At 37.1% G+C, this 17,135-nt stretch overlaps 2 protein-coding genes and 1 non-coding gene across 4 annotated transcripts; 1 reads left to right on the top strand and 2 right to left on the bottom strand.

Moving 5' to 3' along the window:
• Positions 1 to 2,022: 2,022 nt before the first annotated feature.
• TRNAH-GUG lies at positions 2,023 to 2,094 on the bottom strand. Its single transcript has one exon. It is a non-coding gene; the product is annotated as a tRNA-His (tRNA).
• Positions 2,095 to 4,046: 1,952 nt separating this feature from the next.
• On the bottom strand, positions 4,047 to 7,321 carry LOC113751617 (S-adenosylmethionine decarboxylase proenzyme). Of its 2 annotated transcripts, XM_027295685.1 has the most exons (5): positions 7,211 to 7,321; positions 7,013 to 7,097; positions 5,797 to 5,949; positions 5,662 to 5,678; positions 4,047 to 5,498 (listed from the first exon to the last, which is right to left on the bottom strand). In XM_027295685.1, exons 3-5 carry the CDS (start codon positions 5,929 to 5,931, stop codon positions 4,421 to 4,423), a joined length of 1,230 nt encoding a protein of 409 aa, XP_027151486.1. In that variant the 5' UTR covers positions 5,932 to 5,949; positions 7,013 to 7,097; positions 7,211 to 7,321; the 3' UTR covers positions 4,047 to 4,420. The 2 variants fall into 2 exon arrangements, with proteins under 2 accessions (XP_027151486.1, XP_027151485.1); XM_027295684.1 differs by having other exon boundaries at positions 4,047 to 5,678; positions 7,216 to 7,315.
• A 6,497-nt stretch (positions 7,322 to 13,818) lies between these two features.
• On the top strand, positions 13,819 to 15,696 carry LOC113752608 (lysM domain receptor-like kinase 4). Its single transcript, XM_027296709.1, has one exon. It carries the CDS (start codon positions 13,819 to 13,821, stop codon positions 15,694 to 15,696), a length of 1,878 nt encoding a protein of 625 aa, XP_027152510.1.
• The last annotated feature ends 1,439 nt before the right edge of the window (positions 15,697 to 17,135 follow it).

Here is a 17,135-nt window from a genome sequence, read left to right as displayed (position 1 = left end):
AATCTTTCCACTTTATTAAATTGCAGAAGATCGAGCAACAAGAGTACAATAGAAACAAACAATTTGTAGAGAAAAGAAATGCCCAAATTCGTTTCACATTGACCGTTTCCAAATGCTAATGAATTTTGATTACTTTCAAGGAAACCAGCATAGAGTACCCAGCAGGCTGATGCCCGAATTTGGATTGGATTTCTGACAATCAACATTACATTTCAAACTGAATCTTGATTCTTGAATTTTAGAAAGTAAAAAATTAAAAGGTTTCAAGTTTCAGTCCCTGTCCTCTACCACTCCTTCAAAAAATACACATTCCAGAAAATATGGGTTTTGATTGTGAATTCAATATGCTGAATGGCAACTACTAACAAATGCTATTGTTGACCACCACATTTTCTTTGGTGATACTTGGAGTACTTCTAGTTTGTTTATCAGTACAAATTTGTAGTGCAATTTTGCCTGTATTGTCACGTAGAATATCATATTATCCCATGACATTTTTCATGAACGGGCATTTCTCTTCTGGTTAATTCAACTCTTCATTCTTCATCTACACCCAAATTTCTACTTTGATCTCTAAATTTTTTAAAATAAAATATTTTAATCCCTAAAATATAAATTTATCCCACTTAAGTAAAATCGTTGATGGAAATGAGACTCAGACAAAATTTTATACTTTAGAATCTAATTAAGTGGGAGAAATTTTATACTTTGAGTGAAAATTTAGAAATTGAAACTAATGCTTTTTCTTAGGTCTCTAATTTTATCTCTTTAGGAAAACATTACCACTTCAATCATTCCAGCACTCAAATATTTCCCAAAATTAAATTTCAATCTCAACTTGATCTTCTATTAGTTAGACCACAAGAGGGAATGCCATCAGCACCCGAGTACGAGGTGGTAAAGCAACTTGTGTAGTATTATACACATGACCTAGACTACTCAATCCATGACCTGTAAATAACTTAAGCTACACATAACCAAACAGGATAAGGCAACCGTAGAAGCCTGGGAACTCAGCAATTTTGCTGCCTGCTTTTTTTTGGTGAAAACAATATACTGCACAAAGCAACATTGGGATCCTTGTTCCAGACCTTTTTCCCCCCAAATACAAGCTCAAATTGGCAAGCAGATTCACACAAGATGGAGATATAGCAGTACATTAGCCATTAGGCAGAAAAGTTAAAGGAACAGGAAGAATTTATGATTAGATTTCTTAGTGAAAGTAAAAGTACCAGCATGCAGCTCACCATGCCTTTCCGTAAAGTGATGGTAACATTTCATGCACAATGGGCACATCCGGTCTACTTCAAATTACTCCTGCTTTCTCTTTGGTTTAATCAGAAGCATGTGGCATATTATCAACAGCCTAACTCTTGTCTTTTTGCAAATACTGAAATCTTCATGGTTCATACAAACTAATGTTGTGTTTCACCAGCCTTAGTCCTACAGTTTGGTTTACATATATACGTACGTTGATGATATCTTTAAGTATTCATGAAAATGATAATGAAAATAAAGATGATGATAAGAATTTTGCAACTGGCAATCGTATTCATGTACTGTCTCACTGACAAGGCGAAGGGATGCGTTGATCATTTGGTTCTGATACAGGAAATTTTAGATGATGTTAAGAATATCTATCGTTCTTTCTTGGTGTGTCAAGAATTCAGGGCGGATAAACTTTCCTGCCCATGGGCCATGGGAAGTGGAAATTACATTTTAGTTTAACTAGCAGGTCCAAATTATAGATATTTCCTTGTTGAGCAACAGCTAAAAGAAAAAAAAGACCAGACAACAAAGAGCTCTCGACAGGAGTATTCTTGAAAGCAAGAAAAATAGAAAGGTTTAACAAAAAAATGCTTGATAGTTCCATAGCCTCAGTACCCCTTTTTAGTTCAAAGCTCAGACCTTCGAGGACGGCTTTTTCCATAAAGAAATTACAAATAGTGAAACATTATAGGAACTTTGAAAAAAAGAAATTATATGTCCATTGTCCTTTGCATTGTAGGCAAAACGCCGCCTTGTGGCTGCTGGGATTCGAGCCCAGGTCTCTACGGCCACAACGTAGAATTCTAACCACTAAACTACAGCCACGGGATGGTCACAGTGCAAAACAATAAAATAATTAATCTAAGTAGTTATGCAATCCCTGTAATGGCATTATCATGCAGCAGTCCCCACTTAATTTGAAAATGCAATTTAGTAATCCGGACTCCTTAAAGTTTATGATCATACATTTGTACAATTGTATGTCTGTAACTGTCATCTCAGACAACTATTGAAAGAGTTGGATAATTACAGCTAACTATTAGTGGACCATAATAAAAGATTATCAGGTCAATCAATAAATTAGCTTTTTCAAATGAAACTTAAATTGCACAACTTCACGGGGAAAAAATGATTGAAGATCAACTACTAAACTTGCTATTCCTGAAATTTTGGGCATCAAGGTCTAGTTTCATAGAATTTTGAAAACTGCTAAAAAAAGTAAGAACTAAGTAACAAAACATTCTCTCTCTTCTGCTGACAAGTCCAAGAATCGATTCTTGGGCTTTCCAGTCAAAGGGGGGTGGAAAAGGGAAATGGGAAGAGGGGAGCAAAGCCGGTCAACATTTTTAATCCCTTCAAATGATGAAGGCTCTAAAAGTGAAAAACCAAAATTTGGCAATTAAATAGGAACACAGTTTAAGAGACTTTAAAAAAAAGTCTAAATTTTTAGAATGCAGACTAAGGGATCAAATATCTTAACCTATAGTCAAGTAAACTTTTAAATCTCTCTTAGTGATCAATTGCTCTAGGAATACAGTTTAAGTGGCTTGCAAAAAAGACTAGAGCCAATGCAAGATGGTGCCATTGAGCAGTGTCACAGAACAGCTGTATGTAATTAGCAACGTCAAAATGTTAGGCATTAAAGATGTCTCACTCACAGTACCTAATAGCAATAAGCAGGACAGAAGAATTCGGTTTAATAGTCCCACTTGACAATTGACCTGCAAACCACTAGCTTTGGGTTGGTGGTGGCCACCAACCCAGTCACCGCCAAACTCTTTAGGTTTGGTGAAGGTTTAATGGGACGGGAGATCAAAATTTTAAATCTTTTCCACTGGTTCAACTTTGGATTGATGGCCACCATTAAGCCAGCCGCCACCAAAACCTTTAGGTTTGGTGAAGGCTTAATGAAATAAAAAGTCAAGATTTCAAATCTTTTTCACTTGCTCTTTGTAGATTGAGTTCCACCTCTCCTAAATAAATTAAGATAGAATAAAATATAAGTAAAATGATAATAACCAAAAAAAGGACAATTGACCTGCACAAATCATGCCTAAGGTCCCCCATTCGCATCCCAACGCCGTTCAATATTTGCGGATTTGATTATTTGACCGTGAAATCTGGATGCTATCTGTAATTGGTGTTGGCCGAGTACATTAACTCATGCTTGGAAAGCGTCACCTCATTCTCCATTATCTCTACAAATCAACAACTTCAAAGACAAGACCCAATCCTACATATGCCCAACCAAACACCTGTCCTTGCATGTTTTTCTCCTTTTCACGACTCTCTTGATCCGACTCACCCACCTCGACAACACAAACGTTAGCGAAAACCAACAGAGATAGAGAACCACATCCTCCGCCTTCCACTGTAATGAACATAATAGGCACACGCCACGCCACGCTCCCGATGAGGCAACCAAGAAACGACTACATTGCTCCCAAGAAGCCCCGGCTCCCAGGCACATTCAGAAATGCAGAACGAGAAAGAGTGAAGGATTGTACTGTTAGAAGGTGACCTAGTTACAGGCCGCCAAAGAATAGACGCAGCATCATTGATATAATGTTCACTTCCGCTACGAGACTAGTTCTTAGGCCCAGATTAGATTAACGTAAATACAGAGAAGAACAAAGCAAATGCCGAAAAACATATAAACTACACAAAAACTAAACCAACCACAAGCACAAACCCACTCCCAAGTCCGTTGAATAAAAACTAAATAGCGTTTAGAATTGAAGGATAACTAAAGACCATAGCCAACAAACACTTCCATATTTGCAACTGAATCGCCCTCTGCATGATGCAGTCCTGAGCGACATTAAACATATATGTAACCAGGCATCATTCAGCAAAAACAACCAAAAACAACACATAACCAGATACAATCTTTCTGAAATAACACAAACCAAACAACACCAGAGTGATAGAATGAGTCCCAAAGACTCAGAAATATGCAGACTAGATGACATCAGAGTCAAACTAGGAAATACTCTTACATATGCCTGGAGGAACAATAGGCACATGTTTTATTTTATTCTAGATGACATCAGAGACAAACTAGGAAATACTCTTGCATATGCCTGGAGAACAATAGGCACATGTTTTATTTTATTCTAGTAGTATATTCTTATAAATGAAAACCCCAATGCTACTCCTTTTCTTCTTCCTCGTCCTCTTTCCAGCAGCATTTCAGAATTGACCTAGGAGATCCACAGGCCACAGTCTTGACAAACTTCTGGTACACAACAGAATTGTCAGATCCCAGCTCTTCATGGCACTTCTCACCAAGATGGTAACCCTTTAGATCCAAAGAGCATGTCAGTTCAAGTAACTTCGGAGACAGATCAGCATGAACGGCGATGGAAAACTCGCTTGGCTCAAAACAAGCCAACACCCTGTCAATCAGGGGTCCAAGATTCACAACTTTCAGTTCGTATCCAGCAGCTTCGAAACTTGCATAGCTGAAACCATCTTCTGGCGTAACATGAATTGTAGATATGGCATCCCCTTCAATAGAGTTCATGGAATAACCACATGGATCAAACTCAAAGTCACATATCTCAGACTCTGGGAGAATCTTCCGTATTCCTGATTGTACTGTCATCAGAGCTGCAGAACTTGACTGACTCCTGTAAAAGACAGAAGCCATCTCCCTGTCCAAACCAGTCATACACATTTCTAGTGTATAAACAGGATCAGAGGATTGCTCTGATCCAGCAGAGGCATAGTAAACATGCCATTTCTGTGGCTGACCAGAATCGCCCATAACAAATGCCTTGCTTCCTGACCCAAGCTTCCCAAAATAGCTATCAAGGAGGGCAACTTCCTCAGAGAAGCTGCGATGAGGAAATGATTGTGCCCCAGGGAATATGAAGCTCCCACGTGTATACTTCACAGCTCTCACAGTAAGAGAGAGAGATTCAGCTAACTTCAGGATGGGAGGAATCGAGAAAAGTAACTTCGTCGTCCCACAAGTTTTGATAATTATCTTGTAAGGATGAACAAAGAGGCTTGATTCAGAGAGGACATAGGAGTCCAGATACTTGTTTGACAGGGTAGAAACAATAGTGCACTCAGCTGGTTCAAGGATCTCATCCAACTGAGTTTTGGTAAGGCTCCTAAGACCCTTACCCTCAGGGTCAGCAAAGATGCTTGGTTCAAAGAACGAAATTTCAAGCCTTTTTTCATAACCTTCGAAACCAATTGCAGAGACTGGCAATGCCATTTTGATTGAGGAAGTGGTCGTAAAAACAGGTAGAGAAGACAAGAAAGAGGAGGAATATTGAAGAAAAGGAGCACGGGGATTAAAATAAAAACTAAAACTAATATAATTTTTGAGCTTTTATCACGTCAAGAGACGTGACCAGAAGACCAGCTTGGGGATATCAGGATGGTTTGCGAGCGCACTGCACAGGAAGGGAAAAAGAAAAAACCAGTCAAACATGTGCTAGATTCAAAATTCTTAGCCATCAAAAATGCTAAGAACATGGAAGTATCACAGTTAAATGTAAAGAAAAAACTTACGTTGGAGTATGCAGCTGATCTGAACTTCTTGATTCCTCCGTTTGGTCGAATGTCTTCAATGCTGTATCCAAGGGGAGCTTCGTAGAATAAGGATTTACTACTACTAGACTTCTTCTTCCCACCTTTAGACTCCATTAGATCATTCAGTCTTTCCTGTTCAATCACCAAGTAGTGGGATCAGACACAATTTACAAGCACACGGGAGTAAAATGAGCACTATAACTAGGAACCAGGAGAGAGAGAGAGCGAAAGTATGTATTCCAAAGATTTTAACAACGATATCAATGTGTTACAACATAATAACTATAAGAAAGCTCATTCTTTTGAAGCACACTAGATTAGGACAAGATGGCTACGGCATCACCCACAAGTTGCTCTATTTGATGCGAATGCAAATGGATCCTAAACACAGTCACTTAGATGATAAAATTCCAAATGTATAATCAAACAGAAGACCCAAACACCTATTATTCCATAATAGAGTGACAGCCGAATAAAGACAGATCCAAACGCAGTGAACAATACACTTGAAAAATACACATAACCAGTCACAGGAATGTGCATAAACATATTCGGGAGAGCATCACAATCTTGACAAGTATAACATGCATTGGCAAAGCAACAAAACATTGACAACTGGAACATACATCGCTGCAAAAATCGTACTAACTCATATGGGCTCATAATTAGCTCTTTAGCAATTAAGAATAAATTAAGACAAAGCTTGTGCAACACACAAAAGTTTGGCACAAAATAAGGCCTGAATATACAGAAAGGCCATTGAATTAATTTCTCAATATCCAATACACGGCCCAAAGATTACATCCGAGAACAATAAATCTTTTTTTTAATGTAATACCTATTTATCAAGAAAATTGCACACAACCGACAGGAAATTCAGGAGGATAAAACAGAACCCTAGATTCAACCCCGCAGAAGAAAGATCATACCTTTATAATGCTAAAAATCTTAATTCATCCCCCACAAAAAGATTTTCAACATCCACGTTCCAGAATGGAATTCCAATCCCTCAGATTACCCAAAAAAACCCCCAAAAATAAGGAATACAAATATGCTCATTATTACATCAAGATTTAGCGTTAAAATCAATTTAAAAAAGAAAAAAGAGAACCTCAGAAAAGTATACATCGACAACATCACAACAAAACAACCAGGAAAAAGATTTTATGAACTAGAAAAAGAAACCATTACTTACAATCAAATTATTAAAGTTTGTCTAACCAGTCCAACAACAGCTACGGAACTCCAATTTCACTCAACGTCCGAAGGATCCAAAAAACCTGCAAAAGAACAAGAAGAATAAGAAGAGCGAAACAACAAATCAGAATGATATACTCCGATTAGATTAAACAAAAAGGAAGAAGATAAGATTCCACGGAATTCGATGACGCACTTAACCCTAATTAAGTTGTTCGATCTTATCGCCAACACGAGAGAATTGTCCGCCGGTTGTTGTGATTGGTGAAGAAAATAAGCAGCCTAGAAATTTATGTAAGCGTGAGCGTTCGGGAGAGGGCTATAAAGGGGGCATTTATAGTGCGGCTCGTGGCCCTTTTGAGGTACTCGCTCATTCATGTGAAGTTACATCTTTGTCCTTGGAAAATTGTGGCTATCTTTTTATACTTCCTTTTTGCCCATTTTGGGTTGAGAAAAATTAGACGATGAGAATTGAAGGATAAGGGTTTGGCATAAATGCTTTCCCATGAAAGAAGTTTCCAGCCTTTGCTAAGCTTTCAAGCTTTTTATTTGTGTACACGTACTCGTAAAGTGCATCACGTTTTTTGGGGGGGTTTTTTTAATTTTATTTTTTTATTATTTTGCTTTCTCAAGCACAAAAGACAAGAGTGTAACTTTTTAGTTGTTTGGGTATTTAATTATGCTAACAATGGGTAAGATTAATTTCTATAAAAGCAGACTTGGCCATTAACCATTTCATGTCCTCGTTCAATAAGTGACACTAAACTAGGGAAAACTTTGTTCGCACTCTATGCTTTTGTTGTTGTTATGTGAATCTTATCCTTTTATCAAAGTGTATCCCTGCATTTGTCAAGGTAACTCCAAGAAAACTATGAATATATGAATATTTGGAAATTAGATGCACAGCAAAAACTTATAATTATTTTCTATCTACCATTGAATAATAATGTAAAAAGACAATCTATATGTTTTTTGTTATGTATCTTTCTTTTAGTTGTTTTTTTTTTATATAAATAGAAGAGATGTGAGATTTAAGAAGTGATGAGGAATAAAAGATTTGAATCTAAAATCTCTAATTTTCAGAGTCTCAATCTTTGCAATAACTTTCTCGGCATTTTTTGTTATGTACATTTAAGATCATAGAAAAATTAATAAATTGTACTCTTTGTTTTTCTTTAAATTTCTCTATTTATGCATTGTAGTATACTTGTATGTTAGTACATATTTTTTAATTTGAATCTCTAGAAAAGCCAAAAATAAAAGATTGTAATATATCATTTTTTGAGGATTTCATGGCTTGTCAAGACCTTTTCAAAATGTTGAAATAGGTTTTTCCAGTACAATAGCCACCAGGCCGGGATTTAAATCCTTCCTTAAGTGTAGGTTGGGAAAGGATTTGTAACTGCATTCCCAATTCAGTACATCTTGACACTTTCTACCGGTGAGTGCAATTATACGTGTTTGATTCGATAGTGATTCAGTTTACACAGGCTCGTCTTTGGTTTCCTTTTGCATAATTTAGGAACAGGTCTAGATTGTTGCGATTAGAAGGGGAGAAAAAAAGAAGGGAAAAATGGATACGGGTAGGGGTGGAGCTGATTCAAGCTACTCGACTCGAGCTTGATATGTACTCGATCAGAAGCTCGAGCTCGAACTCGCTTCATCGAGCTCGAGCTCGATCTCGAGCTGCTCGTTAGAGCTATCGAGTCGAGCTCGAGCTCAGAAATTTGATACTCGACGAGCTCGACGAGCTCTATCGAGTATCACATAAAAAAATTAAAAAAAATTATATATAAAATTACTAATATAGGTAAATAAATTCTGAGAAATTACCGGTGAGTACCCTTATCGAGTCGAGCTCGAGCTTTTTAAGGACTCGATCGAGCTCGAGCTCGAGTATAATTATATTATAGCCGAGTCGAGCTCGAGTATAGCGGTACTCGAGCTCGACTCGGCTCGAATACACCCCTAGATACGGGTACCGGTGAATTATACCAAAAAAGAAGGGAAAAAAGAAAAAAAGAACTTTCCAAGTTTTGTTTGTTGAAAAAACTCCTTCAGATGAGATAAGAGCCTCATTTGACCAGGCTCCAACTGGACGGGTGACTCACCATAATGAGATGAACGGTCCTGGTACTTTAAAAAATCATACCAATCCCCCGTCTGTGATGACAGGTTGCTATAACAGAGAAGGAAGGTCAATCCCACACCAAAAGACAAAAATGAGATTCGAATGGTCAAGCTGGCTTTTCCCCCGATATGAGTGGTCCTCCAGCCGCTGTGAACGAACAATAATACTGATGATGATAAGATGCTCAAAGTTTGGTGGGGAGATTTATGATAATTGGATACACACACATCGGTAGACCCATCTGTTCCACGATCCACACGTCTTTGCGCTGCGGACATTTTTGAATTTCTGTGTTTCCTGGTTCATTCTTGTAGAGTGGCAAAATGGGATTCCTTTATCTTCCAAGAAAATATGAACTATATATATGAATTAGTTTTTTATATATACTTACAGTGTATATATACTTTTATCATTAAATGCTTAACGCATAATTTGAAATCTAAATTTCATATACGTATCATACATTTAATCGTGAGATTTAAAATATATAAGTATAATATTAGTACGAGTGTATGGATAGAATATTATTTGAAATATTGTATGAAATAATTACTGTAACATTGTTTATAACATGATGTATTTAAAATAAAAAAAAACTGTTGGAAGATGAATAAAAGTGATTGAAAAACATATTTTTTATACAAACACAAATATTATTTCAAGTAATACATATCCAAACACACCATTATAAGTGTAATACTTTACATTCTTGAGGAAAAAAAATTATAAGCGTAATACTTTACAATCGTTTTTATGTATAATAGAAATATGATTAAAAAATATATTTGGGTATTTCGACAAATTTTATTCCTTTTTTTATATTTGATATAATTACAAGTATCTTACATAATGGTAAACATTTATAACTAATAATGCACAATAAACCAAATAAAGACTACATGCCGTTAGAATAAATTCGCTGAGATTTGAACCTGAAACTTTAATTGTATAGTCATAACTCATATATTCATTAAGAATAACTGTAGTTACCTTTTTGGCTGAAGATTGCTATGCTATACAGGTTGGCACACTCCCATAAAGTCTAAAGCAAAGACAAGAAGAAGTTAGCAATTTACTTGGAACTTTCCCTTTTTCACAATTATTGTAATGTTCGAGTTTGTAACTTAGCCAGCCAAAGTCTTCCAAAGAAAGATTTCTTCTCTACGTCTTTGTTCACTGCATCATAGAGCTTTCTGTTCTTTATCAGCGCTGTGACGATGAATCCACTCATCGATTTCTAAGCACGTGACTGCCCGCCTGTGTTGTTGTTGTTGTTGTTGTTGTTGTTTTTTTTTTTTTTTTTCCTTTTTTGTCTTTTCATTTAGACTTTTTTTTGGAAGAGACGGAAGCAGGTGAATGCAAGAATTCTTCACCAGAAATAGCTCCAAAGGTGAATGATAGAATTCTGGGCCGGAAATTTGTCTAATCAATTTGACAAATAGGAAGAAGATATTGAAAGATGAATCAAATTACTGGATAGTCGAATCGAGCTCGATTTAGTCAGAATTTGTTTGGAGTCTATTCACTAACTAATTAAACCAAATTTGAAGAAGCATGTCTTTGTTATCAGGAGTTTTACTCCATCAAGTAATCTTGGAGCGTCTCTCAATCTCCAAAACCACGTGTTAGTAGGTTTCTACGTTTTTTTTTTTTTTTTTTGTCGACACAGGGGGCGTCCGGGTCAATTTTTACGGGGCCCGACTAATCCCCTGCAGCCCGGGTCCGGTGCCTCAACTCAACCCTAGCACGACTCTAGGGGATAACGTGCTTTAAAATCAAGAGTAATTCAACGTAGAGTCTCAAGGGGGAAACTCCAGTCTTTTTCCAAACTTTGGGCCATTTTTTAACAGTGAAGAAAGAAAAAGGGCTTGGCCCCTTTCTTTGGTTTGACAGGAACCAACGAAGTCAAATGAAGGAGCTGGAGCTGGACTTTTGAATTGCCTTGCATGGTGCTTCAATTTGGATTTCACAAAGTCGATTGAAAAGAGCCCATAAATTTCCAAAATTATGCAAATATTCGGCCGTTTAGGCCCCGTGTGTGCGCGCACGCGCGTATTTTTTTTTCTTTTTGATATAATAATAGGCTATTTGGGAGTCCAGTGCTTTTGTTAAAAAAATAATAATTTTTAGGCAATAAAAGTATTTTTGAAATGTTTGATAAATATAATTTTATATATTTAGAAGTAGAACTTATAATGTCAAAAGCAAATTTAGCAAAAGACCGGACTCGTTGCTTTGAGCATAACTTAACTTTTTTGTTTTAAAAAATTAAACGTCAATTTTGATCGTTAACTATGAATTAGATAAAGAGATGAATACGTTTCAAAGATTCAAAATCACATATTATCCAACACACTAATACATTTTTTATAAGCTACCACAACTTCAAATCAACACTAATTAGTTTCTACCTGTACCTTAAGCAGAAAGAAGTTATGGAATCAGCTAAAGCTAATTCTAGATAGATTTTAGGTCAATTTTTTTGGCTATTAAAAATTATAAATCTCAATGCAAAAGCAAATAAGACTATAAAAGAAAATATGATTGTATCAATTAAAGAATTATTGTTGTTGTTGTTATTATTATTATTAGTTGAGGTGTTTGTTGAGTAAGAAGAAAACGTCACTCTTTTCCGTTTTAATTTTTTCTTGAAATTATTATTATTCATAACCAAATCCATGCCTAAAATAAGAACATAGCCCTATGACTTTGAGGCCACTTCTGCAAAATCAACACATTTGGCAGCAAACCATTCAAGTCTGCTCTTGATTCTAGAATGCGGGGTTTTCCAGTAACAGAACTAGAATAATTCAGCCATAAAACTAAATGTTAAATTTTCAGTAAAATGCAAGTTGCCGTTTGTAAAGGGACAAGATCGTTTCTTACCAACATACTTTCTCCCCAGCTACTAAACAACGGTGGCATTAATTAAAAAAAAAAGATATTGATACAAACATATACTCCACCACATCTTATGAGATGCTATTTTTGTTGCTAGTAGTAAGCACTCATTACTCAATAATGAATTTCTTACTTTTGAGGGAACACTAGGACTTCTTTCTTTCTTTTTTTCTTTTTTTGTAATGAATCAATTTTAAGCAATGCAAAAAATGAGGTGCAATAGGAAAAGAACAAAAGCAGTTGAGCAACAAATTTGACTGGAATTGGGAGTTAGATTATTAGTTACCTGGTGGCCTCAAGAGTTGCCGACTTTTAAGGTTTACCTGGGATTAAGGGTTGGTGATTTAATTCTGATTTCTTCTGTTGAAAGAAATTTGACTGGAAAAGTTTTACCAAGGGTTTGACTACTAATAGTGGCGAGTTAGACTTTAAGTATATTATTAGTACAATTTAATACGCTCCTTTTGTGGCCTTGGCACTGGCAGCGTTTTCTGGAACCACGACGGTGATCATTTGCCTGCTTTCTGTCACAGTCAGTATAGGTCAATGGCACAGCAAGGGAGGGGCTGTTCACGGCGGGCAGGAGAAAGGAAACCTACCTATGCAAAATTCAGGTGGCTTGACATTTCGAGGGCTGCAAATGCTTTCGATAAATGGCTCGACTTAGCTCAATGTTGATCGAGATTGGCCAACATAATTAGAGGTATAAACGAATCTAATTAAACCAAACACCGTAGTATTCAAACTTATTTTATTATTTTAATAAATTTAAAATTTTGTTCAAATTTGATTTATTTAGTTGCCGAGCCTTTCTTGAACGAATTTTTTTTATCGAATTTGTTCAAAAAGTTGTTAAAATTTGCCTTGATTGGTTAGCGAATCAAACTCAAACGAATTTTTATGAAACCAAACTCGATTTGAGTATTGAATAGATTGATTCATCTTTCAGCTCTAAATTCGATTAATTGCTTGAATCGACTTCGAATCCAAAGATACTTGACTCACAAAGCCTGTCTAGTCTAGTATTTTATTTTTGAATTTATTATAGTAAAATGTTTATCTCATTCATTTTAGAATATTGTATAGTTCATAATTTTTTTTTATTCGAATTCAACTAGGCTTGAATTCAAACTAGATTAAGCTGAAATTACTTAAGTTCGAGTTTAAACTCGATGTCTAGCATGATAAATTTCAATCAAACTCGGTTGAATTTCCAAAACTCGACTTGATAACTGCTGTAGAACTTAGAACCGAGCAGCACACGAGGTACCTCGAAGCTCTCCTGTCCAAAAGCATGTAACATAGGAGGCAAGGTGGCCAAAACATCTCATGGCCAAAGTCCAATGATTAGTCGGTCTATAATTTTTTGGCCAACTGGAAATGTAACCTATAGATTTAGGATGTCGTTCAAATCTCAAAGTGGGGCTGACGCCACTGTTTTATGATTTTGAAGTTTAAAGAATCAGCCTGTGTAGACTTCCCTGTTAAGATTTGGACATTAGCATTTCAGCCGGCTCTTGATGTAGCCTTCTGCTAACATAACAGCACTACTTGTTGGAAATAAGTTAATTTCCATTCGGCTAGAAATCATATTTTATCAACATATCCTGTCATCAATTGCATCATTTGTCGATGCTCAAATGAACTTCACCAAACAGAAAATCTTTACATCCTTATTCGTCCTCAGGTCACCACTTTTGCAGTAGTTTCATTCTTCAGATTTTCCTATTCCTTCTGCAGAATGCCCTGAAATACTGTTTTTATAGCGACAAATGATGATCCAATTTTGGTTTCTAATTTGGCTAAGCATCGGACTAAGCTGGGGTGATCAATACTATGATGAAACATTATGTTCTTCAGGTGTTAATCTTCCGGGAACGAGGTACACCTGCAGTTCTTCGCCTCAAGAATGCCAAACTTTCTTGGTATACAGGGCAGACGAAAAGTTTCAGACTATTGCAAATATCTCCAGCTTGTTTAACGTGACGCCTGAAGAATTACTTGCCAAGAACAATGCGATCTCATCTTCGTCTCAGATTCTTGAGCCAGGCATGGAGGTCCTAGTTCCCATTGTTTGTTCATGCATCGAGCAATTTTATGAGGCAAATGTCAACTACATTTTTCCAGGGAGCATGACGTTAGTAAATGTTTCTTGTGGAGTATTTGAAGGTTTGCTGAAATCAATTACCTTGATTGAAGCAAATCCCTCAGCAAATACAACTCTCCAGGTTGGTTCAATGCTTCAGATTCCTCTGAAATGTGCCTGTCCTGAAAAACTCTCTAGCAATGTAGGGGTGAGATATCTTGTTACCTACCCATTTATCGAAAATGACAATCCTAATAAAGTGAGCAAAAAGTTCAGCATTCCTGTTGGTGATCTATTGGAAGCTAACCATTTGGATCCTTTAGCCACTGTTTATCCACAAACAACTATTCTAGTACCCCTAAAATCAGAACCATCAATTATTTACGATGTTCCAGCTTCCGAACCTCCAAATTCTCCAGGCTTTGTCCCCACAGAACCCGTAAGAAGACGCAACAAAAGCACACAACTGAAGAGAGTGTACATTTCAGTTTCAGTTGTTGGCTTTGTTCTGGTTCTTGTGACTTTGATTGCTTGTGGTTTATATGTTAAAGCCTTAAAGAAATGCAAGGCCGAAAATTTAAATTCTTTTGCACGCAGAAGCCCCATGACCTCATGTTCGACGCCGAGGAGTTCACAATTATCTGGTCCAACACCAGCTAAAAGCTCAAACGCTTCATGTTTGTCTCCTGATTTGCTTGAAAGCATCAGGTATTCACTGGGCAACTATAGTGTAGAAGAGCTCAAGAAAGCTACAAATGATTTCAGTGAAGAAACTAGACTAATGGACGATGTTTACAAGGGGATCGTCGATGATTCTGAAATACTGATCAAACGAACAAGATTCGAGGACACAAGGCAAGTTATCGAAATCCATTCAAAAATTAACCATGTTAACATAGTTAAACTCCATGGCGTTTGTTATGGTGAAAATGACTTCTCTTGGTCTTATCTGGTGTTCGAGTTTCCGGGTAAAGGTAGTTTAAGAAGGTGTTTATCTAGCTCAGATCCATCTCTTAGGTGGAACCGCCGTACGCAAATAGCCTTTGATGTTGCAACAGGGCTACATTATTTACATTACTGTATGGTTCCTCCCTACACTCACATGCATGTAAATAGCAAAAATATTTTTCTAACGCGAAGTTGGAGGGCGAAAATTGCTGTATATGGGGGAAGTATGCCGCCAATTGGATCCTCAAATGATCATGAAAGCATAACCAGCACTGGAGGGTGGGGTGTCTCATCAGAACATCTTGTTCATGGTTCAGTATCTGAAAATGAGGATATCTTTGCATTTGGGATTGTTTTACTTGAACTTATCTCAGCAAAGGAGGATTTGGATGGACAGTCATTGATTGAATCAACTGCATTTTTAGGAGGGGGTGCCAGTGATCAAGGAGGATGTTTTAATCACTTGAGGAATTTTGTGGATCCAAATCTAAAGGAAGAGTACCCTCTGGCAGAAGCACTGTGTCTTGCTGTTTTAGCTAAAGCTTGTATTGAAGATGATCCACCACACAGACCATCTATGGATGATATCCTTAAAGTCCTTGCCAGAATGGTTTAAAATTGTGTATAAGCAAATACAAATGAAACATCAACAAATTTTACAGTACTAAGGCATTTATTTATTACATGTCTTTTGTCTTCGTTTTTCTGATTTCTGTAAGCTTGAAATCTTTCTTAAGCTTTTTGTAAGAGAAAAAAAGGAAAGAAAATGGAAGGGGCAAACCCCCTAGAACAAATACTGCAAAAAGGTTCATCTATCAGCACGTGTAACCATGTCTAGTGCTGTACATGTATTCCAGTCTAAACAATGGACTAAGAATGTCTAGTGCTGTAAACAGATCAAAATTCTCCCTAATCTTCTTCCACCCATCCAAAATCCCTAGCAGATTCTTCAAAATTTGTTCACAAACATACTCAGCTGGATAAAGCAAACCTTATAATACGTCATTTCTGAACTTCCACATTTAATACACAGAGGTAGCTAAAGCAAGTATTGTCGCCATCCCTACAAATAAATTTTGTGAATAATGCTCAACAAAAATTTCAAATCTTGCACCTATCCACCTTCTTCCAGACCGAAGGACAGAATGAACAGGAGATGAGCAAGGGATTTCAAGATTCGTCTTTAGCTGCACAAACACATAGGACTAACTCCAAGTCCCCAAGCATTGAGTAGACCCTTATGGCCAATACTTCACTTGGGTAGATCCAGTTTTCATAGATCCAATGATACAGATTATGCCACATCACTTGGTGAGATGGTGTGATACAATCTGAGTCATTGGGTCTTTGAAGATCGATCTACCCAAGTGTGAGCCATACCTTATTAGTTAACCTCTTCCTACAAAACGATATTGTAAATGCATACTGTGGAGGCCAATTGTGGATTTGTCCACCTCGACAACCCCGCACCTTGAGGATGTTAGGATGGTACCGGGAGGGGCCTCCCCAGGATTCGAACCCCGCACCTTTAAGGATGTTAGGATTGAAGTCCTGGTGAGGCCCCTCCCGGTACCATCCTAACATCCTCAAGGTGCGGGGTTGTCGAGGTGGACAAATCCACAATTGGCCTCCACACATACATTATTAGAGCAACATTTTTCACACAAGAAAACTCAGTGCCGAGTAATAGAAGTTTGACCAAGCTGCAACTGTAGTAGCTCAATGGGTACCAGGACTTCAATCCTAACATCCTTAAAGGTGCGGGGTTCGAATCCTGGGGAAGCCCCTCCCAGTACCATCCTAACATCCTCAAGGTGCGGGGTTGCCGAGGTGGACAAATCCACAATTGGCCTCCACACATACATTATTAGAGCAACATTTTTCACACAAGAAAACTTAGTGCCGAGTAATAGAAGTTTGACCAAGCTGCAACTGTATTATAGCCAACTTAGCAGTATATACTCCTCTTGCAATTTCCTACCACCACTTCCTCTGAGCCTCATCATTTTTTACCAACATCAACAGCCCAAAAACTCCACTTTTTAACAAATAAAT

This window comes from Coffea eugenioides, chromosome 11, assembly GCF_003713205.1.
Source record: "Coffea eugenioides isolate CCC68of chromosome 11, Ceug_1.0, whole genome shotgun sequence".
Taxonomy (NCBI): domain Eukaryota; kingdom Viridiplantae; phylum Streptophyta; class Magnoliopsida; order Gentianales; family Rubiaceae; genus Coffea; species Coffea eugenioides.
The sequence above is the reverse complement of the archived record's forward strand: the minus strand, read 5'-3'. Positions and strand labels throughout refer to the sequence as shown.